General features: G+C 39.0%; 1 protein-coding gene across 1 annotated transcript; it reads left to right on the plus strand.

Moving 5' to 3' along the window:
- The first annotated feature begins 3,111 nt into the window (after positions 1-3,111).
- Positions 3,112-25,303, plus strand: CLTRN (collectrin, amino acid transport regulator). The gene is made up of 6 exons (XM_032775298.2): positions 3,112-3,190; positions 3,595-3,653; positions 11,166-11,251; positions 19,117-19,233; positions 21,074-21,268; positions 25,143-25,303. Exons 1-6 carry the CDS (start codon positions 3,124-3,126, stop codon positions 25,297-25,299), a joined length of 681 nt encoding a protein of 226 aa, XP_032631189.1. The 5' UTR covers positions 3,112-3,123; the 3' UTR covers positions 25,300-25,303.
- Positions 25,304-25,738: the final 435 nt, after the last annotated feature.

Raw genomic sequence — 25,738 nt, forward strand, 5'->3', positions numbered from 1 at the left:
TCACACCTCGCAGTATCATTTGTGCCCACATGGATGAGTAGCATGGGGTAGTAGTCAGAAGGCCAGATAATCCTTGACAATGCCTCTGTAACATTTCGGATACGGGTCCCAAGCAGGCAGCATACCTCCCGAGATGAAATGTCAGGGCGACAGATGGGTGCCTCCGTCCCCCTCAGCAGAGAGTCTCCGACCACTACTACCCTACGTTTCCTATTTTCAGTGGTGTCAGCAGACCTCCCAGCCTTAGGGATACAAGGCTTCTCTTCCTTTACTGTAGGGGGTGATTCCTTCTCTGCTGTATCAAGAAGAGCATAACGGTTACCTATTACCACGGCAGGAGGGTTCGCAGCAGGGGTGGAGCACTGCCAGCTGCCAGAAGTAACCAGCTGCCAGTGTCCACCCTGAGCCATCTCCTCCTCCACCAATGGTGTGTCAGCAGTCCTGTGAACTGGGACAGCTGCCTCAGCTGTCTCCACATGGACACTGTCCAGGAATTGCTCATGGATACGGATGCTCCTCAACCTAGCCACCTCCTCCTGTAGCTCTCCTACCTGCTGCCTGAGAGATTCCACCAGTAGGCACCTTTCACATTGGATTAAAGTAGTGGAAACTTTTAAAAAACACCATAATAGAGTCTCAAATTACATGAATAACCCAATTAAAAAAACACAGGAAGAAGACCAAAAAAGTGCCACCATGGCTAAACAACAGAGAAAAAGAAGTGGTAAGAGGCAAAAGGCATCCTTTAGAACTTTGAAGTTAAATTCTACTGAGGAAAATAGTAAGGAGCAGTTCAAGTGTAAAAGTACAATTAGGCAGGCCTAAAAAGAATTTGAGGAGCAACTAGCCAAAGACTCAAAAATTATCAGCATGAAATGTTTTAAGTAGGGCTGTCAATTAATCACAATCAATGCATGCAATTAATGCAAAACAAATTAACTAACCTCATACAAGTACTGTAATGCAATCTCTTAACCCTCAAAGTGAAACTTCTAAGTATAGATTTTTTTTTTACCTAACTGCACTGAAAAACAAAACAATGTAAAACTTTAGAGCCTACAAGTCCACTCAGTCCTACCACTTGTTCAGCCAATCCCTAAGACAAACAAGATTTTTATATTTTCGGGAGATAATGCTGCCCACTTCTTATTTTCAGTGTCACCTGAATGTGAGAACAGGTGTTTGCATGGCACTGTTGTAGCCAGCATTGCAAGATATTTATGTACCAGATATGCTAAATATTCATATGTCCCTTCATTCTTCAACAAATTGATGAATTAAACAGTAATAAGTCACCAGAACCAAACGATACTCACCCAAAGATTGTGAAGGAACTCAGATATGAAACTGCAGAACTATCAAGTGTGGTATGTAACCCATCATTTAAATCATTTTCTGCATCAGATGACTGGTGGACACCAATTCTTAAAAAAGGCTCCACAGGCAATCCTGGAAATTACAGGCTGGTAAGCCTAACTTCAGTACCAGGCAAATTGGTTGAAACTATAGTAAATAACAGAATTATTCAGACACATAGATAAACATGCTTTGTTGGAAGAGTCAACATGGCTTTTGTAAAGGGAAATCATGCCTCATTAATCTATTAGAATTCTTTGAGGGGGTCAACAAACATGTGGACAAGAATGATCCAGGAGATACAGTATACTTGGACTTTCAGACAGCCTTTGACAAGGTGCCTCACCAACGGCTCTTAAGCAAAGTAAGCAGTCATGGGATGAGAGGGAAGGTCATTTCATTGATCAGTAACTGGTTAAAGGACAGGAAAAAAAGGGTAGGAATAAATTGTCAGTTTTCAGAATAGTGAGAGGTAAATAGTGGTGTTTCCCAGGGATCTGTACTGGAACCAGTGTTCAAGAAATTCAATAAAGCTAACAGGATGTGAGGAACCATTAGGAAAAGAATAAATAATAATACAGAAAATGTCATTATATTAATCCATGGTACGCCCACATCTTGAATACTGCATGCAGTTCTGGTTGCCGCATCTCAAAAAAGATGCATTAGAATTGGAAAAGATACCGAGAAGGGCAACAAAAATGATTGAGGGTCTGAAACAGCTTCCATGTCAGGAGAGATTCAAAAGGCTGGGACTTTTCAGCTTGGAAAGGAGACAATTAAGGTGGGATATGATAGAAGTCTATAAAATTGTGAATGGTGTGAAAAAAGTTAATAAGGAAATGTTATTCACCTCTTCACATAACAGAAGAACCAGGAGTGTCCCAATGAAATTAATAGGCAGCAGGTTTACAACAAACAAAAGGATGTAATTCTTCACACAACACAGAGTCAACCCGGTGAACTCATTGTCAGAGGATATTGTGAAGGTCAAAAATATAATGAGGTTCAAAAAAGAACTAAAGTTCATGGAGGATAGGTCCTTCAATAGCTATTAGTCATGATGGTCAGGGATGCAACCCCATGGTCTGCGTGTCCCTAGCCTCTGACGGCTAGAAGCTGGGAGTTGATCACTAGATGATTGCCTGTTCTGTCCATTCCTTCTGAAGCACTTGGCATTGATCACTGTCAGAAGACAGGATACTGGGCTAGATGGACCATTGGTCTGACCCAGTATGGCCGCTCTTATGTTTTTATGGTAAGGCCATTGGTCAGGCAAATTGAACCTTATAGCTAAACCTGGTTGCAGTTTCCCTCAGAACTTGTCAACATTGCACAATGGCAGCACAATGCAACTTCACATACTATGAGTGACAGCACATCACACAGCTACTAGACCTGCAGGTTGGCTTTGAATTAAGTACCTTATGATCTCAGACATTTTTGGTATATGTTGGAGATCATGACCAAAAGACCAGAAAGTATAGCTATGGCTAGCATATGACGTTTTCTGATTGTTTTAGGAAACAGCTTGAAGGAAAATCATTAAATGTGTCTTATCTCTCTCCTTGCTAAAGAGAAAAAAGTAAATAGAAAATAGTTCTTTCCAATTACAGTTTTAGCTAAAATAATGGGGTTAATTATTAAACCTTTTACTTAGTTGCTCATTTTTTCTGCTGATGCTATAATCCTAGGTCGCAGAAAGTTTAAGACTGCTTTACCGTGGTGACTTTTTTCTTTTTGCCACAAGTTTTCCACTCTGAAAGGATGTTAGGAGTTTTGCTGCTTGCTTTCTCCTTGGTTACCATTGTTCATTCTGAGCTCTGCAGGCCAGGTAAGTTTTGCAGTTGAGCCTCATCCTTTATCAGTTAAATGTCTCAACTTGGTGGACACTTTCAAAGCTGGCCGCTTAGACTTATTTTTGTAACACTTCTTATAGAGTTTGAGGGTGTATGCTCGGAACCTTCACCTCTTTTGTGAGTTTGTGAATAGATTGCTAAAGCCAATGTTAATCTGTTCTGAGGAGATCATGGTTAAAACCACATTGAGAATCCACTGTGTCCAGGCTTGTTCACACTAACAACATCGACATCTTCTAATCATGTAATAAGTAAGATACATTTAGAAGCTTTTAAGACTATGCTCTGATCTGTTATACAGTTGGAAAAGTAAATAATTTAAAAACCAATTTTCCAAGATTATTTTTACGTTTATTTGCTTTCTTTTTCTTTGTGTCAGATGCACAGAATGCTTTCAAAGTACGGCTTAGTATCAAAACAGCTTTGGGAGATAATGCAGTAAGTAAAGTATCTTCATGTATTCTTTCTGACTGAATAACTGACTAAGTATAGCTAATTTAAATGGTAAAATCTCTGAGGGGTCAATTTGCACTGACATCCTCACTGTAATAACCTGCCCATCAAGTCATAATTCAGGTATTAGTTTCTTGAGATTAGGATAGCATTAGTTTAAAACAAGTGTCCTTTAAAACAGTAAGTGTAAAGCATACCTTTTCATAACGAGAATGTTCCATGTAAATTATTTTGGAAAGGACTTTGAGATATTCTACCTTCAATATGAAAAGTGCTATGTAAATACATATTCTGTCTCTCCTGGTTTGGCTAAAGCTGCTCTGCCTGAGAATGCTAAATGTAAAGGCAAGCAAGTTGTGGCAGATAAGCAGGAAAAGACTTAGATCTTCCTTAGTTTTGCTTTTATTTCAGACTTTCAGATCAGTGGACAGAATCCATCAATTCATTCCTTGTTTCGAATACTTACAGCATATCTCCTATATGTTACAGGGTTCAACATTGAATTAGGTATGAAATGTCTTGATCTTTTTCTTTATTGGAAGACAAGAACCCAGTTATGCTAGGAGCCTGGGAAATAAACTGCCACAGTAACATGTTGTAAAAGGTATTTGTTGCAGATACTCAAGCTCTTTTTATGACACAGGAAGCTATTCCCAAATAAAACTGAAATGTCAAATAATTTAAATCTGTGTGAGCAGGGACTTGACTGTGATAGAAAGTGCAACAGCCAGAAGAAGTAGAGACTAGATCCTCAGGATATATGTTAAAGTATTTGTATTTGAAAATCAATATTTAAATCACTTTTCCTTGGCTAAGAAACTTTAATAAAAACAGATTAAGTTGGATTATTTTAAAAATACATATAAATAACATAATCCTGCAGCAGAAAATACGATGAAATTGTACATGACACTCACCTTGATTACAGCTGTTTCCATTCTGAGCCAAGAATGAAGGTGACAGTTCACAATGTTTTCTCCTTTAATAATAACATCATCTCTCTGACTACAGTCAAATGAATATTTTTTTCTGTTACTCTACTCTTTACTATTTCAATAAGTTCTGGATCACAAAGCACCTAAGACTGAAGCAGGAGCCCAAAAAGGTACCCCTTATTCTAGCTTTTGTTATAATAAAGTATTCCTCTAGTTGTTTTACACAGAATAAACTGTAGTTTATTTCACACAGTATGAGAGTTTTGAATAAAGCTAAGACCTGCAACAATCTAATTTAGGATAATTTTTACATGAACAACCTGCTGACAATAGTTTGTTGACACACAAAAGTATCAGCAGATGGTCAATAATCGCTTCTCTGGATGCACAATGAATGATTACCTTTTTACAGCACTTCTAATGTCGTCTGCAAATAAATTAAATTCAAATAGATATCAATATACTCTAAAATTAATTCAGTCTTAATAATTTGGGGCACAATGCTATCTTTCCAGTTTTAACATGGAGGAGAGAGACTACAATCACATAAGTTTCAGATGGATAATATTTAGTCTCCTATTGCATCATTGAATAGATGCTCTGCTACTTAAATCTCTTTTATTCATTTTCAGATGAATGTGCAATATACAGTGATACAAGACTATAAGCAGTACTGGCATTTTAAATCTTGGATGGCAGGATCACCCATAAAGATGTATACATCCAGTGGGTTAGCATATAGGTCAGTAGAGTTAACAAATAATAGAGAATAATGTAATCAATGATTTTCACCTATTTCGTAATGGTAGTAAAGACAGACACCATTCTTTATCATGTTCAAGAATGAGACTGTTAATTTTTTGGTGCAAGGACCATCATTTACTATTCTTATACAGCACCTCACACAATGGAGCCCAGACCTGGCTGGCCTGTTGGTGCTACTGTGATATACATATAATAATATTAATACTTTTACTTTGTTTAGTTCAGATCATTATAGGTTTCTACTGGTTTTCCTAAACTATGTTTTCTGGACCAGTGGCTCTCAACCTGTCCACACTACTGTACCCCTTTCAGGAGTCTGATTTGTCTTGTGTACCCCTAAGTTTCACCTCACTTAAAGACTACTTGCTTACAAACTCAGACATAAAAATACGAGTGTCACAGCACAATATTACTGAAAAATTGCTGACTTTCTCATTTTTGCCATATAATTAAAAAAAAATCAATTTGAATATAAATATTGTATTTACATTTCAGTGTATAGTATATAGAACAGTATAAACAACTCATATGAAATTTTAGTTTGCACTGACTTCGCTAGTGCTTTTTATGTAGCCTGTTGTAAAACTAGGCAAATAGCTAGATAACTTGCTGTACCCCCTTGGAAAACCTCTCTGTACCGCCAGGAATACATGTACCTCTGGTTGAAAACCATCAGTCTAGGCCATTGGTGATCCCAGAGAGCCTCTGATCACATGGTACTGTATATCCTCTGTATTTCTAGCTACTAAATCACACTAAAGGGGAGCTGAAAATACAATAAATGCTTTACTAATATTTCTTTTCCATGTAAGCAATTGCTGTAACTGACACACAGATGTTATTTCATCACACAATGAAGGCGAGGTGATATGCAAGATAATCCATTAAAATGGTTTTAACATGATGAAATAATCTTAGAACTCTGGCACTACTCGAATCCTTTTGATGACTGTCAGTGACATAGATATTTAGAGTGGTAGAGTTAAATTAATAGGACCGTATTGGCCGTGGTGTAAATAAATATAATATGTGTTAAAGTCAATGACATTGTGCTATCTTATGGCTAGGCTCAGTTTGACCCATAGAGTCAGACTCCTAAAGCATCCCACTGCTTTCTGAATGCTAGATCTGTCTGTATAGCTCTGCTAATTTACAGAATATAGAAGATGGTATGTGCAATAGCTCTCTGATCAGCACAGAACCTGTAGTTTTAAATATTGCAGTTCTGTTTCACTGAGAGTGTGCAATTGCTTTCTGAATTGCAAGTGAAGTGTTCAGAATATCTCTTGTACAAAGCAATGCAATATGTGCATAAATAGTATGTAAACACGCCAAATCTGTACTCATCTATTTAAAAATAAATGTATTTGGTAATGCTGCACAGTGTCTATTATCTATATTAGCATGCAATAGAGCTTACATAGTTATCTATTTTCAAAGCATCTCATGTGGATGTCTTGAGAGCTGGGCAAACAGGTATAATGATGAATATAACAGGGATTTTTTCTTCTTGGAGCTGTCCTGAAAAAATGCAAGAGTGTGCGGTGAGTCAATCAGTAATTCCATGAACAAATGAGAGGAAGATCTTTTATTTTAGCACTGTAAATAGTGCTGTGTTGTTTGAATACGGATGTCCTTAAAATGATGAAAAATAGGTGTATGGTCCTCATCTACATTCAATGCTCTTTTATACTATATCTTTTATTTTTAAGTCTCAGTCTTTTTATTGTTGCTGTCTCACATCTTCATCAGTTCTGTAGGAAGAAAGTTTAGGCCTTGGGAGAGAGTCCTTTGTTCAGACTATCATTTTGTCGTTCTATGTTCCTATATTGGCACACATCACCACAGTAAGTTAACACCATTCTTGTTTCCTAGACCAGCGGCTCTCAACCTGTCCACACTACTGTACCCCTTTCAGGAGTCTGATTTGTCTTGCGTACCCCCAAGTTTCACCTCACTTAAAAACTACTTGCTTACAAAATCAGACATAAAAATACAAAAGTGTCACAACATACTATTACTGAAAAAAATGCTTACATTCTCATTTTTACCATATAATTATAATAGAAATTGGAACATATATATTGTACTTACATTTCAGTGTATACTATATAGAGCAGTATAAACAACTCGTATGAAATTTTAGTTTGTACTGAGTTCAGTAGTGCTTTTCATGTACCCTTGGTTGAGAACCACTGTGCTAGACATTAGAGATGGGCCCAAATGCTAAAATTCAAATGTAGATTTGTATCTGAACATTACCCAAGTTCTGAGTTGTTACAGATTTCATGTCCAAGTTCAGTCTTATCTCAAATGGTCTATGTAAGATCTCTTCATCTGGTGATGAGTAGTTTATACCATAGTCCATATAGCCTGCCTAGTCCCTGCCTCTTCTCCTGTGTGGATCCCAATTCCCAAGGGAGGCCCCAAGAGAAGTGAGGACAGTATCATGCCTGTGGCTCACATCCTCGTTTATGTGCGGGAGTGAAATCCCTGCACAGAGGTATCCTTCCTCCTCCTGCTTATGTGGCTGTCAGGGTTTAAAAATCAAAATTGGTCATTTTCACCATTATGTTTGGATCTATATTATTAATTATGTTTGTTCTGAAATTGCCCACTCAAAAAAAAAATTACAGTTGCCAGTTGTGCAGCAGAGCTAAGTATCTACTCTGCTGGGACAATTATAATGTGGATTTTTGATAAGCCCATTTTATACTGAAAGCTACAAATTAGGTGTAGAAAGCAGTCTCTGACCTCCAATATTATCGTTCCAACAAATTATTAATTTCCAACAAACAGCTGGAAGGAGGTTAAATCAACCTCTCATAGAAATGGCAATAGATTCAATTCTTGTGATTGATTAGAATTAAATACAAAAAATAAAAGCCCATTGGAATTGTTGAAGCTTCCTGAACAACCTGAAATTGTGAAAACATATTTCCTCATCAGGAGAGCAGAAGACTGGACCAAAGAAATGGATGGAGCCTATATTTTGATGGCATTTTGTACTTACTGAAGCAGCCTGAGTGCATCTCTCTTTTCTCCCTCTCTATGTTCAGCAATAATCTGCAGTGTATTTGATGCTTTTTGTAACCAGGCTATAGTCAGTGCAAAAATCTCAAGTGCACTGCATCAGCCTATTCCATGGGATGTGTGTGGTGAGTGTTAAGATTGTCATTCCCAAGACATGTCTAGACCAGCAGTACTTGTGTAAGTGAATGGAATCCTAGTGAGGCCTTTTGAAAATACTAGCAATCATGCCCTTAACCATGTTCTGACCCTGCCTCTTTGTTCACCACTCTCAACTAGGTATTGCCGGCCCTCAATGCCAGCAATGCCCATCGGACCCAAAACACCTTTTCAGTGACCAATCTGTGCAAGTTTGTCAGTGTTCTGGCCTCAACCACTAAAACATCCTGTGAGAAGCATTATTATATCATCATAATAGAAGCCACTGACCGATCATACACTGAAGGCAAAGCAATATTTCCAGAGCAGACTCTGAAAGCTACTTTTCAGGGATGTTACATTCACCACATTGGTCTGCTATTACTCCTACGAAGATCTGTTATCCTGTACGGAGTTATGAATGAAAATATATATAAGTTTTGTGTCATGCTAGTATATTTCTCTGTCTGCATATAGAAAACCTTGGTGAAATCCTGGCCCCATTGAAGTAAATAGCAAACCTCCCACTACATATCTCCCAACAGTCCTAGGTTTCCTGGGATTGTCCCACTTTTACCCTGAAGCCTCCTGTCATGGATAAAGTGACTCCTGTCTCAAGGGGCTGCCTGGACCCAGCTCCCCACTCCAGGCATTGCGACCTGAGTCCTGGCACAAACCGGTCACACTGCTGTTCAGGTTCAGCCTGCCTGCCTCCCTGGTGACGGGCAGCATGGCACCCATTGCAGTGCCACTCAAATTTGGCATGACTACTACCCCATTAGAGTGCAGGGAGCCAGGTCCACACCTGTGGGACAGGAGCTGCTGCTGTGGGTAAGTGCAGGGTAGGCTTGTCCTGCAACTCCCCTCCCCACCCCCCGCTGGGGGCAGCACTCAACTCCCTCCAGCCAGGGCCTCCCACTCCCCAAGGCAGCGCCTGACACCCCCTCCTGGGGCAAGACCTGTCCAACACCTCTGGAAACGCTGGGAGGTATGCCATTGAATGTAATGGGGCTAGGATTTCACTCACTGTCTAGAAATGTACTTGTGGTCACTTTGTGGCTATACTGAAATGTAAAATAACGTGCCCAGTGGTTAAAATATGTTTTCCTTTAGCTGAATTCCTAATCTGTCCTAACATTTTCTTTGCTTTAACTTTAATTCTGCAGTCCTTTCAAAGTGCAGTTATGATCAGCAAATTGACTATGTAAAATGACATCTTCTTACTCAAAGTTAATTTTTACTACTTTTTACCTTTTACCAGTACATCCGTGGAAGGGTTAGCGGAATTCTTTTCTGTCAGACACACAATCAATAATTAATAAAGAAGGCCCAGATTCATAGCCGGTGTCAGTTGGGCATAGTCCCATGGAAGTCAGTCGAGGTATGCTGCTTTACACGAGCTGAGAATCTAACCATATGTTCCGGTTGCAGAATCTTTATAACCTGTTGATAATTTGTGAACAAAAATAACACAGCCTGACATTCAGATCTTAGAACAGATATGCAGAAGTGGCCAGTTAGAGGAAAAAATCGTACTAGCAAACTGAACAAATACAATATGAAGTTATTTAGGAATAATAAACATGGACCCACACAATTGTTTTTTTACAAAGTCATTTTGCGAAGTTTAACTGCACTTTAAGTCTCTTTGTTCTATAGTTTCAATGAACATTGTTACAATTTTTGCTTAATATCCACTCAGAGATAGGAATGTTTTTAGAAGCTTTCAGTTTTTAGCTCTTAGAACATTAATGATGTTAAGTGCAGTTTTCTGTCAGGTGTCAAGACAATGGGTTAAACTCAGCCCTTACATAAGCAGGTGCAACTCCATTCAACTTAATTTAGAATTATACCTACCTTTGCCAAAGATTAATTTAGAATATGTAATGTAGAATATAATTAATGTAGAATATAACAAGAGCATATATATACATATATCCTGATATTTGGAAAACTGTATGTACAGATAGTATTGTATTCATTGTAAAAGAGGTATAATGGTCCTTCATTTCTATGACACTGTCTAGCCTTGGTCTGTTTTCACTGAAGGTTGGTACTGTCTGATTACTGTTCAATAGCCTGTGTGAAATGAGTTGTTTTCATGATGTACAGATGTCCATATCTCAGAAACCAGCATCACAACTAGCACTTCTTCCCCAAACTTAACCAAGGTGCCTGTGCCCTGTACTGTTCAGACCACCTCTAGGAATGACAGTGAAGTCTACTCTCTCTGCCTGTTCAGGCCAAGGACTGAATGGGCATGGAGTGTAGACTTCACTTTTGTTCATAGAGGTGATCTGACCAGGATAGGGTCCAGGCACCTTGGTGGAGCTTGGGGAAGCTTCTGTTGATATTCCTAGTCTTTGATAAAGAGTAAAATGAGATCTCTAGTGCTGTCAGCCTGGCAACTTTTGTAAGCATTCAGTCCATTCAGATTTTTGAAAAGTTATAAAGTTCTGTGTATTGTACTTTATGCACAACAAACAGTATTCAAGAAGTTATTTTCGTATTTATCAGGAAGGTTTATTTCTTTTTGAATGATAGACTGTTTCAGGGTCAGTGCTCCACACAACTCTCCTCCCTACCTGTACTAATGCTAGAACTGTTAATTTTCTATCTTTCCTTACAGTATGCCTGGGATGCAAGTGAAGAATATCTGTTCAAGGCAATGGTGGCTTTTGCAATGAGGAGATATTCCAACAAAGAAACAACTCAGTAAGTGCATACTCAGTCCTCCAATATACATGTTTACAATATTGCTTATGATGGAACCTATTTTGATATAGAGAAGTTATAGAAATAAACACTATGTAGAATCATCATACTGCAAAGCCATTATTATTATTATTATTTATTATTATTTATTTTTGCCATCCTGATATGTGCTAGGCAGCTTATGATCTCTGCCCCAACCCGTGTACAATCTATGGGCCAAATTCTCTGTTGCTGTAAATTAGTTAGTTAGGTTCAGTGGAGCTGCACCGACTAAACCAATAGAGAATTTGGCCTTAAATGTAACATGACACCATAATTGAAGGTTCTGAACAGCCAAGTGTTGGAGGAAGGGGAAAGAAAGATTAGGGGTGACAGTAGTGAGAAATGCAGTGTTATTTCTCAGGTAGGCATGATGATAGAGGCTCAGTTTCCTTTTTTGTCGTTGGCTACCTATGCTCCCCTTTGCACCTCATAGACAAGATGGCAAAAAGGCCAGCATGCAAGAAGACACAGAGATGGTTGTGAGAAAAGAAGACAAGAGTGATATACCATGACACACTAATCAGAATTTGGAGGGTTATCTGTCCCTAAGAGTACAACTGCCTAATTACCTTACAGTCTTATCAGGAAAAAGCTTCAGATTTCACACTTCAGGGCATAAGCTGATTACCAGCTGGAGTCAGGAGAAAATCTCCCCCATGCTATTGATTATTATAACTTCCTCTCAAATTTCTGGTATTGGCTACTATCATAAGACAGGCTACTAGACAAGATAGGTCTTTGGTCAGAGTCAGTATGGCAGTTCCTATGTCTTTAGTATGCTCACCTCCTCCTTAGAGATGAAAACAATATAAAGATATTTTGGTATTCTATATTTTTTGTTTATGAATATAAACAGAAATGTCTGCAATTCTAGTACATTACTGAGACCAGGCTTTAGATTTACTTTTAAGAAAAACTGGCCCTGGCTGGCACTGAGTCTGATGAAGCGTTTTCCATATTTACAAAGAGATTAGCTAATCTGAGTCATATGATATTTGATTGCAGCTACAGTACTGGGTTTTAAATAGAACAACCCCATCCATAACTGAGATGTTGGTTCATTACCATTTCATTCTGGTTTGTAAGAAGCTGTCCTTTAAGCTAGAGAGCCATATTTGGTATGTACCTCCATTGCTTTCCTCAGGTTCCACAGGAACAAGTCAGGTGACAGCATGCTTCTGTTATTTTACATCATTACAAACAACATGAGTGCTACTCAGAGAAAATGAGTTGAAGTAAACAAATCATTAAAAGTGACCTGTAAAGCTTTTTCAAGATTGTTCGTTTTTCCAGCTTATGAGACTTTTGGTCCATGAAGATTCACTTCTTACTTCTTTTTGATACAAACCCTGTTTTCATAATTTTTTTCTTCAGATTTGTGGCAATTTCACCCACTTGGGGAAAAAACAAGGGAGAGGCACTTAAGCTCCATCCCCTGCTGACATCCATGCTACTTGCATGCCATGCTAATAGCAATAGAAATAATATTAAGTTGACTTGGAAGCAGAAAAATTATGATGCTGATACCAAATGGTCTTATGTTTTAATATTAACTAGGTTATCTGCCTTGGGAATTTACAGAACCTACTGCTCAGATAGAATCATAGAAGTGTAAGACTGGAAGGGACCTCAATAGGTCTTCTAGTCCAGTCCTCTGTACTCAAGGCAGCTCTAAGTATTATCTAGACCATCCCAGACAGGTGTTTGTCTAACCTGCTTTTTAAAATCTCCAATGACAGAGATTCCAGAATCTCCCTAGGCAATTTATGCCAATGCTTAACCACTCTGACAGTTAGGAAGTTTTTCCTAATGTCCAACCTAAACTGCCTTTGCTTCAGTTTAAGCCCATTGCTTCTTGTCCTACCTTCAGAGGTTAAGAAGAACAATTTTTCTCCCTCCTCCTTTTATGTATTTGAAAACTGTTACCATGTCTCCCCTCAGGCTTCTTCCAGACTAAACAAACCCAATTTTTCAATCTTTCCTCATAGGTCACATTTTCTAGACTTTTAATCATTTTTGTTGCTCTTCTCTGTACTTTCTCCAATTTGTCCAAATCTTTCCCAAATGTGGCACCCAGAACTGGGCACAGTACTCCAGATGAGGCCTAATCAGCGCACAGCAGAGTGGAAGAATTACTTCTTATATCTTGCATACAATGTTCCTGCTAATATATCTCAGAATGATGTTTTCTTTTTTTTTCTTTGCAACAGTGTTACATTGTTGACTCATATTTAGCTTGTGATCCCTCAGATCTCTTTCTGCAGTACTCCTTCCTAGGCAGCCATTTCCCATTTTGTATGTGTGCAACTGACTGTTTCTTCCCAGTGGAGTACTTTGCATTTGTCCTATTTAGTTCAGACCATTTCTCCAGTTTGTTCAGATCATTTTGAAATTTAATCCTATCCTCCAAAGCACTTGCAGCCCCTCCCAGCTTGATATCATCCACAAACATGATAAGTATACTCTCTATGCCATTATCTAAACCATTGATGAAGATATTGAACAGAACTGGACCCAGAACTGATCCCTGCAGGACCCCACTCAATATGCCCCTCTAGCTTGTCTACAGGGAAATACTATGACAGTTTCTCCTTTCACTTAGGCCAGTTTGACACCAAAATAATTCCCCTTGTAGAAAAAACATCTTTTCCATAGACATTTTTAAACCTATCAATTTTAATACAGAATTGAATTTCTGCTATGGAGTCCTATGGATTAATTTATATACTTGGTAGAACAGTTGTCATTCTCTATTAAATTCCATATTCACTTCAATTGAGTTATTGCTCCTTTATACCAGTGTAGCTGAAAAAAAGAATCAAGGCCCACAGAAAGTATTATAATCTATACTTTCGTGTCAAGTCCTCAGCTGGCTCCAGGTGTGGCCTCTAGCAATCCAGTGAGCTTGGCTGGGCCCAATAAAACCCTCACTAAGTGTCTGTGCTCCCTTTTTGGACAGAAGGGCCAATAGATCACCATTTAAGCCTTGTAGCAACAACAGCACAGTGGCTGAACAATGTGTTCCACGCCCACAGCTGTGCACCTGCTTCCTACACTAGCCCTTGCTCCAAACCTTGTCTGCTCTGCTCCAGTCCTGGTCCCTCCATTCCTCAGAACTGGCCCCGACCACTGTGTTGTCTCCTAACCACCTCCCCAGTTCTACCTTTTGCTTCTGTTCTGGCTCTGGCCATTGGCCTGTCTCCTGACCAGACCGCCAACTCTGTCCTTTGGTTCTGCTCCAATCACTAGGCCAGGCTCTTGTTCCTATCACTAGGTTGTACTTCGACACCCCGATGTGTGACATTTTGTGCCAGTGTTGTTGCTTGCTTGGAGGTGAGGTTTTGTGTGTCATTGGTAAAGGAATAATTCTTTGGTGCTACATTGTTAAAGGAGAATCAATGTACTGTAATGAGTCATATTAGACCAATTAAAATGTTGTGTTGAAGTCAGAGAATGTTTCCACTTTTCTTTATCAGGTAGGGTTCTTTTAATATAGCAATGTAACTTTTGTGCCAGTAAATTATATGATTACATAACCTGTTTAAATTCCATTTTACAGTTTCAGTGATTTTACTGGCAGAATGTCAATGAATTTTCATTAGGGGTTGTAGAAGATTCACCATGAGTCACTCAGTATCATAAAAGAAAAACTAGCTGATTACCACTGAGTCATGTTATGGTCTAGATTTAAACAAATATGAGACTTACACAACTGATCAAAAATTTATGAAATCACAGGACCAGAGAATGATTGAAGGATTATGTTTTTGGATGACGTCCAAATCCTTGTTCCCCTTGCAAGTGTATTGGCTGTGCACAAAGGAGGATGATCTGGGAGGGGAAAGAATCATTGCCACAAGGTCACTGAGCAGCATGAGAGATGCTCCATAGCTCCTACAGCAGTTTCAGAGCTTCATTAACCCTCACACGTAATTCATACTCTTCAAGGACATGAGAGATGAATAGTGGGTGGATCAGCATAATCAGAACACCCTACCTGCTAGGATTGAAAGTAACCCCTTGCTAGACCTTTGGAGGAAGGATAAAAGGATTTTCTTCACTACAGTGACCAACTTTTGGCATAGGAAATGGCAATAAGCCAGCAGTAGGTGCCCATCTCTGCCTCTGTGTTACTATTAAGCCCTGTTTAGACTTGACTTTGTCAGGATGTCAGAGCAGGTTCCTATTAAATTCAGATTTCAACCTAAAAGTTATTAAACCAGAATTTTAAAACTAAACCACTGATTTGTGCTTAACACATATTAAATTGATAAAGTTGTGTGAGACAGAAAAATCATGCTACCCATTTGAGTACTCTATAATAATAGAAAATGAATGTTAATCGAAAAGTTTAACTTTTCCAACAGAGGCACAAATCCTCGATTTCCTTCTTAATAGGGCCTTTTAATTCACTTTGAAATATAGACATTCATGAACTACATAAACCAACCTTTGATCGCACAGTGTTAAAAATTGATCCTCTGTAAGTTGTGTTGGTAACCCTGGTTTCCCTAATCTGTGACTTGTTTGAAATAATGTTCATCTCTTTTGTGTTGGAGACAAGTTAATCTTTAGCACATAAAGAATGTGAGAACATTTACTTTCAATCAAATAGGAGAATCAGTTGTTGCTATATCTTTTATCACACCTGTATTTAAAAATCTGCAGTATCTTTCATTGACCTGCCACACAAAACCAAACTTTGTTCTCTATCATTCACACAAGGATCACATACGTATTTAAAATATTTTGACCATTTAGAAATGGAATTACAAGTGTTTGTGTGTTCTCAGATTTGAACTGATTATGTCAAGATGAGTATTTTGGCCCTGCTGGTTACTCTTCACAGAAAAATCCTCATAGTGTCCAGAAGGTTCTAAAGGGAGGAGAAGGGTTTGCTGCCTTGAAAATGTCAGAGCAAGGGGCTCAGAAGAACCCAAATTCTGTGGTTCTCCTATGATCCAGTAGAGGACAGGATCTGCACAGAAACTCTGTGCCTCTCCACTGCCTTTTGGCTCCCTGCCCCTTTCTTGTTTTCCTTGACAATCTGGTAACTCCCCTAGAAGAGAAGTTACTTCACCCCCTGACTAAGAAACTTACAAGTTTTTGTCCCGTCTGCTCACTGATCTGGAGGGAAACTATTACTTAGATTGTAAGCTCTTAGGGCAGGGCATGTCTTTTATTCTGTGTCTGTGCAGCGCTTAGCACAATGGGATCCTGGTCTGTGACTAAGACTCTTAGGTGCGACAAGAATACATATAATAATAATTTATTGTATATTAAAAAAAAGCAAACTGGTGAGATTTGCCAGTGCACATACTGTGGGTCCTAAGATCTGGTCCAGTACGTCATTCTAACATTAAGATTCATCTATCATCTCCATGGCAAAATTATTGACCCTTGCTAACTATTTCTAACACAGAAGGCAGTTTTATTGTAACTTTACCTTAATAAAAAGTTGCAATAAATAAAAAAAATATTCACATCATGACATATGTTTACAAATTTACATAATGGTAATTTGCATAATGAAGCCAAGTTTTGCAGTCTGAACAGATTCTGACTGTTAGCTACGTATTGATATAATGTTACAGCACAGTATGAATTATCACACATGGGAATGGGAAATGATATATATGAGAGGAACTTTGTATGTGTGAAAAGATATGTGAACTGGTATGTGTTGCACTGTAGTCCATCTTAGTATTTACTCAGCCTACTTGAAACTCCCATGAACAACAGCTTCATTCTTTTCAAAGCCTAGAAGTATTTGCTGCTCTCAGATTCTGTTGATGAAGAGTGGCAGTGGAGCCAAGTTCTGGATGATTATAATCATGCAAGGATTTTATACATAACAGTGAGCTCAAGGGAAGTAAAATTTGCCTGTTTTTATGAGTCTTGCTGCTCCAATATGAAAAATATTAATAATTGCATTTGCCTGTTAATGGTATAAATAGAGGTGGAAATCACTTAATTATGTTTCTGATTAGCCAGCAGATGTCACTGTAGAACATTTACAGTACTCTGCTGTGGGTAGCTGTTTGCAGAAGGAAATACATCCCACTAGAAAATCAAAGGGGAAGAAATGTTAAAACTTGTTTTTTAAGAAGGATGGGCTAAGCCATAAAAAAGAGGAGGAACCAATGGCAAAATAATAATAAATACTGGGCGTTATAATTACTGCATACATGGCCATAGGGATTCACTCCACATGAGGGCTGGTAGTGCCATCGTCCCAGTGGGGAACTGCCAGAGAACTTGTGTGTGGAGACTTGCCAGCACTATGCTGGTGTTAACCAGCCCAGGAAATTCAATGGAAGTAAATCTGGGCCCTTACTCTTTGATCTGCAAGTGCCACTTGCTCAGAACAGCTGCTTACACAAATGTCACCTAAAATCGGTTCAGATACTTGAGTCTCGGCAGTCTGGGGCCACTTTTATTTTCAGAATACAAAGTCAGCCACTATCAAATACACTTTAAATTCCTATAGGATTTTAATCCTTCATGTATTTCTAATGGTATTTTCATTATGAATTACTGATAAGTATACAAGTATCAAAAAGCTAAATTTTAAAGACATTTTCAGACTCCATTTTATGTAGCAACTCATGAAAATCTGATTGCATACAGAGCTTCTAATAATAATAGGAGATATACCTATCTGCTAGAACTGGAAGGGACCTTGGAAGGTTATCAAGTCCAGCCCCCTGCCTTCACTAGCAGGACTAAGTACTGAATTTTGCCCCAGATCCCTAAGTGGCTCCCTCAAGGACTGAGCTCACAACGCTGGGTTTAGCAGGCCAATGCTCAAACCACTGAGCTATCCTTCCCCCCACATGAATGTCTCTAGAAAGTTAAATGTAGCTGAACATAACCTAAACGCTGTGGGTCAGTGCTAGAATGATTTGAGGTTTAACAGTCCCTAGTAAACCTAGCCCATTGCCTCCACAATCCACTCAACTCCCACTACAGCAAATGACTAGGGAGCTAGATTCATTTGCAGCGCTCGGCTGGCTTTTTCTGGTATAAACCCTCTCAGGGAGGTTCAAAGTCTGTAGAGGAGGCTGCAGTCAGACAGAGTCCACAGCCTCCCTTCTTCCATTGGAGGCACAAGGAATGAACACAGCCCCAAAAAGATGAGTGATGCTGGTTGGAAAGTGGGTATGGCCAGGGCAGCATTGATACAGCACTCCCGAAGGCATCTCCTGCACCAGGAGCGCCCATGGAGTTCCAAGTGGAAATAAAATTTCTTCTGTCCACAGTCCTCCCTGAGATACAGGGGACCATACTGAGGCTGGGAAGTACAATGTGCACCTTCTTATGGCAACTTTAGGGAATCTGCTCCTGATGTCATAACCCTAGCTGTACACTGTTATTATTATTACCCCAGCCCCTAGGGGCCCCAGTCTTGGACCAGGATCTCACTGTGGTGGGCGCTGTACAAACACAGAACAAAAATACGGGCCCTGCCCCGCTAAGGTGGCCCTACAAATTCACTATTTAAATTTCAACTATATATTTAAACAGTGATAACACATGTCCTAGATGACAGTGATGATATGGCTAGAAAATGTTTTTAAAAATAAAATAAAGCCTCTGTAAATACAGTGATTTTGTTGTTGTTTTGTTACTGTATTGGAGGATAGAAGATATGACCAGTATTTCTTTCTCAGTCAGATTAGACAAAGCTAATCATTTCCTTTTCTAAAAGATTTTTCTCCTTAGACTAAAACACTGCGAAATGCAGTGATGAAATGCATCACCTCAGTATGGACTTACTTACTTATTGTACAATGACTTCATTTTGTTTTAAATGTTCACAGAATTTCCAATGTGCTGCTTTGTAATATGACAGAGAGGGTGTCATTTTGGTTTGTGGTCACAGACTCTGCCAGAAATGTGACAACTGTTCCTGGAAGTGAAGTAGAGGCAGCCATAAGGTAAAGTAATTGCCCCTCCCTCTGATTCTTCCTTGGTAACCAAAGATGCTTTCTTAATGTGGACCTGTGTCTCAGGCCATATGAACTAGCACTCGGTGTCTTTTAATGACATGAATTAGTTTATAGTTAAACACAATGCGGTCTGTACTCTTCTTCCTACATGCATGTGAGATTAAATGGAGTTATATATGGCTGAGGGAGAACAATCTTTTTGAACTCTTATAATACATGAGCCTTTGTGAGGTTGATTTCTCTAGGGTGACCACACAGCAAGTGTGAAAAATCAGGACGGGGGTGGGGGTAATAGGAACCCTTATAAAAAAAAAAAAAGTCCCAAATATCGGGACTGTGCCTATAAAATTGGGACACCTGGTCACCCTAGGGTTCTCATGATGTCTAGACATGATGAGCTGTGAGTGTAGCCCATTGTTCAGTGTGCATTGCACATGCCCCTCTAATGGCTGATCCACAGAGTCTGGTACAGCTCCCAGACAGGAGATTTAGTACTTTTAGTTCAAGTACCAGAAGCTCATGCTTCTAGTGCTGAATGTTCCAGTTTCATATTGCACTGTCAGCCCAAACAAATAATCCAATGCTCACATTCTTTTTATCTTAGGTCTTTGTGAGAAGCCTGTCACTGTAGTAGATGAGCAGCATTTGCACACAATATAGTATAGCATAAGTTATCCCACTTTTCCATTAAAAATCATGTTCTAAAGCTAGAATAACAATAATATGGAGCTGCATAGGAAGAGAAGAAAAATAGGTTATCAGACCTCAACAGTTTACGATGTGTTCACAAGGGCTTTGCAAGGGTAACTCCCATAAATAGAGTTACTCACATATGTTTCCCAAGCATCAAACGAAAAATAGACCCATTGTTTTTAAATATACTGCACTTTGTCTTTAAAAATCATGTTATCTTTGCAAAGGCGTAATACCTAATTCCTGATGAATGAGTATGTGTTCTTTTGGAAAGATTAACTTTAAGCTTCTGAGCAGATTAAACTATTTCCTACAGAGATACCCAGCAACAACTTCAGTGTATTAGTGGGCAAAGGAGTTTATTTATTCACTGAAACTTGCTAAGAGTGTTGGAATGTACCTTTTAAAATTCATTTCTGTTGTTCTTTGATACATTCGGTAGCATAAGCTGATTTACAGTAAGTCTTTTTAGGCACTGTTTGCCACAGAAATTGATGCTGTTATAGCATGTTTGGTAGGTCTCACCTACTAAAGAAGAGTATATGCTTTTAAAAATGTTTAAATTCCTATCAGTAGGTTAGAGATAAGAAACAAAATTTTCTACAGAATGAGAATTCCTGTGCTTAGTACTCAACTACTTTTGATTACAGTATTCTGAATCTAAAGTGGACATGCAAAATCTATTCAGTGTTATGAATCAAAATCAACATCTCACAAGTGCAAGATTCCTCCACTGATGATAATTACACTAATTAATGGTTATAATAATAAAATTTGTTTTAGTGACAATTCCATTTGTTTTGTACATATTCCATCTCATGAGAGTCTATACTTGACCCAAAGTAGAAACAATTAATAATAATATAAATACATAAACAGTGATAATATAACATCTTGTCCTTATCCCCTAAGCTTTCAAACAGTTGCATATGGGATTCTTGTGGCTAACACCCTGCACAGGATATATAGAGATCAGTGACAGTGGCTGTGCAATGTATGCGGCCTAAAAACTTCATATTGGACCACGTTCAGCCCTGCCAGAGTTGTACTGCCTACATCAGGGCTATATTTTCCTCGTTGTCTTTTCATTTATAATTGTGTTTATCATTTGTGTTGTGTTTTGTATTTTTTAAAGGATGAACAGAAACAGAATCAACAGTGCTTTCCTACTGACAGACAACACGCTGCAGTTCTTGAAAATTTCCTCCACTTTATCACCACCCATTGAACCCACTGTGCCTGTCTGGCTTGTCGTGTTCGGTGTTGTTCTTTGCCTCGTTGTGGCTGGAATTCTTCTCCTTGTTGTGTCAGGAATCCAGCAACGCAAAAAGTAAGCTGTGCTTTTGTTTTAACCAACTGTTAGTGAATTACGTGCACTAGAAGAGTTAGAGTTGGATCACTCTGCAGTTCACATTGGTTACAAAGAAACAATAGCAGCCTTTTCTCCCCAGCTGAGGAGATCTGTCCTTTCAAAGGGCAGGTGTTATTATTTTGGACTGTGGAGTTGTTAACTCAAGGTAAGAATGTGACCTTGGAGGTCTTGTTAATAAAGACAATTGCTTTACAAGGAGTTTATTTGCTGCCAGCCCCGCGCTGCAGGTACGTCTCCTGTCAGAGATAAGGCATGTGAGAGGGGAAAAGGCTGGCAATGATTGTGGCTACTGGTTTTTAAGACTGGCAGATTTAAAACACTGCTCCTGATTTGTGCAGATTCAGGAGCCACGCGCAGGGCAGACCAATGACCGAAGGGGCTATTTTACTGAAATTTTAAAAGGGCCTGATCCTGTAAGTCAGTGTATGGCCTCAGCTCCCATTCACTTCATGAGATGTTCTAGGAGCTCAGCATCTCACATGATCAATTCCAAATTGAACTCGCCATGAGACTAGATTATCATGGCTATGGAGTAGAGTAAGAAGTAGTTGTCTCCCCTCTCCTTACTACCCTGCTCATATTGCAGCACCAGTCATAGTGCTGAGTGCATAGTACCCATAGCAGTCATAGTAAGGGTTACTTAATTGATACTTACTGCTGTGAGCCAGTGAGTTCATGGGGATAGAGAGGAGAAGGGAGTGGGTGGAGCCTTGGTTTTGACCCCTGGCTCCCATTCTGTTCCTATGTGCTGTTATTTCAGATAGTTGTACTTAGTAAGGACATCTCTGAGCTCATCTGAGACTCTCCTGCTTGATCATACAGTGAGAAGAACATCCTTTATTTGACTTTGATCATCATGGACATTGATATGTTGTCACAAGCATTATGATTTCATTGCAGGCTCAAACAGGAATTGGAGATACATTGGGAAAGTACAAACTCTTGTTGACAGCTGGATATCTTAAAAATTAGCAAATGTCCAGTGGAAAAAAAAACCAAACAACAAAACCTGACAAATAATCCAATGTAAATGGATTTATGTGTGAAGACTGAGATGTGGCAGAGATTGCCCCAGTATAAAAGTGCCTCATTTTAGGCAAAGAGATTGAAGCAACTGGGTAAAAATAACATTTATTGGTAGTGTTGAGTGAACCCTATGGAGTTGGAAGTTTGGTGAGGCTTTCAGATTATTTTTTTGGTTTCAGAAGACTGGTATGAATCTGTGAAACTCTTCCCCATCTAATCCAATCCCTGTTTTAAACAACAAGAACAAAACCCAGCCAATGAATGAATGCTGTTCTTGTGGTTAAGGCACTGACATGAGATTCAGAAGAACTGGGTCCAGTCCTTAGCTCTGACACAAACTTCCTGTGTGATCTTGGGCATCAGTCAGCTCCCCTGAAATCAATGGGAGTTAAACACCTAAATCCTTTTGAGGATCTGAGCCTTAATCTCTCTGTTACCCTTACAGAAATTACCCCTTCTCTACATCTAGGATAATAATACTCCTGTATCTCATCCTCTCACTGTTTTGTCTACTTAGACTGTAAGTTCTTCGAGGCAGGGACTCTCTCATACTATGCATGTGAGCAGTGACTAGCACAGTGGGGCCATGATCCCCATTTGGGCCTCAAGGCCCTACTGTAATACAGATTAATAATGATAATAATAAGTAATCATGATTCTCTAGTTAATGGGAAGCCTGTGTTGTACATTAGGGACAAAAGACACACTACCATCTCCTTCCTCCTTCTCAAAGATAAGTAGGCTGGCACAGGAGGGCTCTCTATATATGGTATATACTATTTAATTTGTTTTATTTAGAATACTTTTCTTTTCCTTTCTCTGCTTCTTCCTCCTGTCAGCCTCTCTAAATTCTTTTTCCATCCTGCCCATTCTCTGGTCCATCTCTAGCCCTTATATTTTCATTAGATTCTTTTTCTCTCTGCTCACCTTGTTGTCTTTTCACTACCATCTTTTGTCAGCAAAACACAAACTCAGCTCATGTTTGAATTCTATCATACTTCCAAGCCAACAGTGGTTGAAGGGAGTTGAATATGAGGAAAAACAAATTTGTTTGTTCCTGTCCATTGCTGGGAGAATTTAAGGGTTACAGGGAAAGTCTGGGCCACTTTGCTTCCCAAGGGAAGAGACAGGCACTTGGGACCAGATTTTCAAAGGAGCTCAGCTTGTTGGGTGTCACACTGGGTCACACTGGGAGTTGCTTCCTTTGGAGTGCTTTCAGAAATCTAGCCCCCCTTATATGTGTTGAGTAACTGAAAATCTGACTCTTTTACTTCAATGGACTGAGCAATGTAAGGAAGTTTAGGCCTTGATTCAGTAAAGCATGTAAGCATGTGTTTAAATCCATTGCTGTTCAGGCAGCATGTAAGCATGTGTTTAACTTCAGTAGGACTTATTAAATCTCATTGAAGTTAAGGACATGCTTCAGTACTGTCGCGAATAAGGATGTTTTTCTTGATCAGGCCCTTGGTGAGTAACATTCAAGATCTACTGCCCCCACATACAACTCCAAGAACAATCTAGCTCTAGCTTCAGGTCCTCTCATTATAGGGCTCAATTTTCCTCTCTATTGAAATCAGTGGCAGTTTGGGCACTGATCTCAGTGGGAGCTGGATCAGGCCCATACTGAACAGACTCTCTCTCCAATCCTTCATAAGCCTGGTTTCCAGTGTGTTAGCTCTAACGCCATGGTAGCACGTCATCTCCTTCTCTGCTAATAGACTTGTCTCATTTCCAAGCTAGGAGAGACAACCCCAGAAGCATGTCACAAGTGGGAGGAGAGGAGTTTATTACCCACTCTGATTTATTTTTAGCAGATCTCTAAAGTCCAAGTATCGCAGGCCAGTAAAGTTTTATTATTGTTAATATTGGTGATATATAAGTACTGAGTCAGGTTGTTACAATGTGTTATGGGATTGGAAGAAATACTGTAGCTACCCTGTGAGTTTATTATCATTCTAAGTTGCTAATGCTGCAGTCTGTAAAGTACAGCAGATTCTTCAGCTATGAATCAGCAGGTCTCAAGGTCAAAATAAATCTGGAAATTAAAGGAACTATACAATCATTGTTGATTAAATTTGCTTACAGTTTGTCAGTTTAGATCAGTTTCTTCAGCAGCTATTTTAGTGTGGTTGGTATCAGAGTTTGAGTCTGGACAAGTGAAAGTATCCAAGACATATTGCTATTTAATCTAGCAGCCAAAGATCCAATGGCTGGAAGTTAAAGCTAGTGAAGTTTGAACTGGACATAAGATACAAATTTAGAACAGTAAGAGAAACTTACCATTGGAATAGATTACTAAGAAATGTGGTGCATATATTCTCTAACATCTAACATGTGTCTTTAAGTCACAGCTGGATGCCAAGCTCTGTTCTAGTTCAACCACAAGTTGGGCTAGATGCAGGAATCACTGAGTGAAATCTATGGCCCCTATTATGCAGTAGGTCAGACTAAATGATCATGGTGGACCCTTATAGCCTTGAAATCTATTAAGTATATGAATGTATATTTTATTCTGTTTTCCTTTTCTATTTTGCAACCAACTCCAAACCATTTTACAGAAGGGGAAACTGAGGTATAGAAGTTAAGTGAGGCAACAGAAGGGAGCCAGTGTGAAAGTGATATTAGAATTTACTTAGGAATTTCTGACTCCCATTCCTGTGTTCAGATGATTAGACTATGCCTCTTTGTATATAGTGTGTTGTAAACTTCTTAATAAAAGTGCATGCTAAACTATTTTTCTTATGTCCAATCTTTGTTGATTGGTACACTTTGATTGCAGTAATGTAATTTTGTTATTCCTTTTTAGAAATAACCATGAGTCTGCAGAGACAGGAGATTTAGAAGACAAATCTGACACACCAGTGATCACAGAAAATGGGATTCCCTGCGATATACTGGATTTAAAAGCAGGCCAGATTAATGGAGTCTATGCAGCAGATGATGAACGGCTCACACCACTTTGAAATGTCACAGTTTCTTTCTGGCTTCTTTGAAAGAGACTGCGCTAACTTTATCTAGTCATGACTGATGCATGTCAAACATTAAGGCAAGAAAAATATGACTTGTCAGTTAGTTTCCCTTGAGAGAAACTTTCCTTGATAAAACACAAACACACAAATCTGTATTACAAAGCTAAAGCAAATGTGAGGACATCCACTCAATTGTTCATTAACCATTTTCAAGAAGTGTGTGGTGGAATGAGGTTGAAGGCTGTCTTACATCAGATGTTTAGTTATTAAGGATTATTTAAAGACATCATTATGACTAGTTCATTGTTCTTCTTAAAGTGATGGCCCTATTGGTGCTCCGTTGTAGATGCGGCAGTGTCTCCTGCACCTGGTATTGGAGATCTTCACCAGAAGTGCCCGTAGGATTGCACATATGCATCTTGTCTCTCTCATA

Source organism: Chelonoidis abingdonii, chromosome 1 (assembly GCF_003597395.2).
Source record: "Chelonoidis abingdonii isolate Lonesome George chromosome 1, CheloAbing_2.0, whole genome shotgun sequence".
Classification (NCBI taxonomy): domain Eukaryota; kingdom Metazoa; phylum Chordata; order Testudines; family Testudinidae; genus Chelonoidis; species Chelonoidis abingdonii.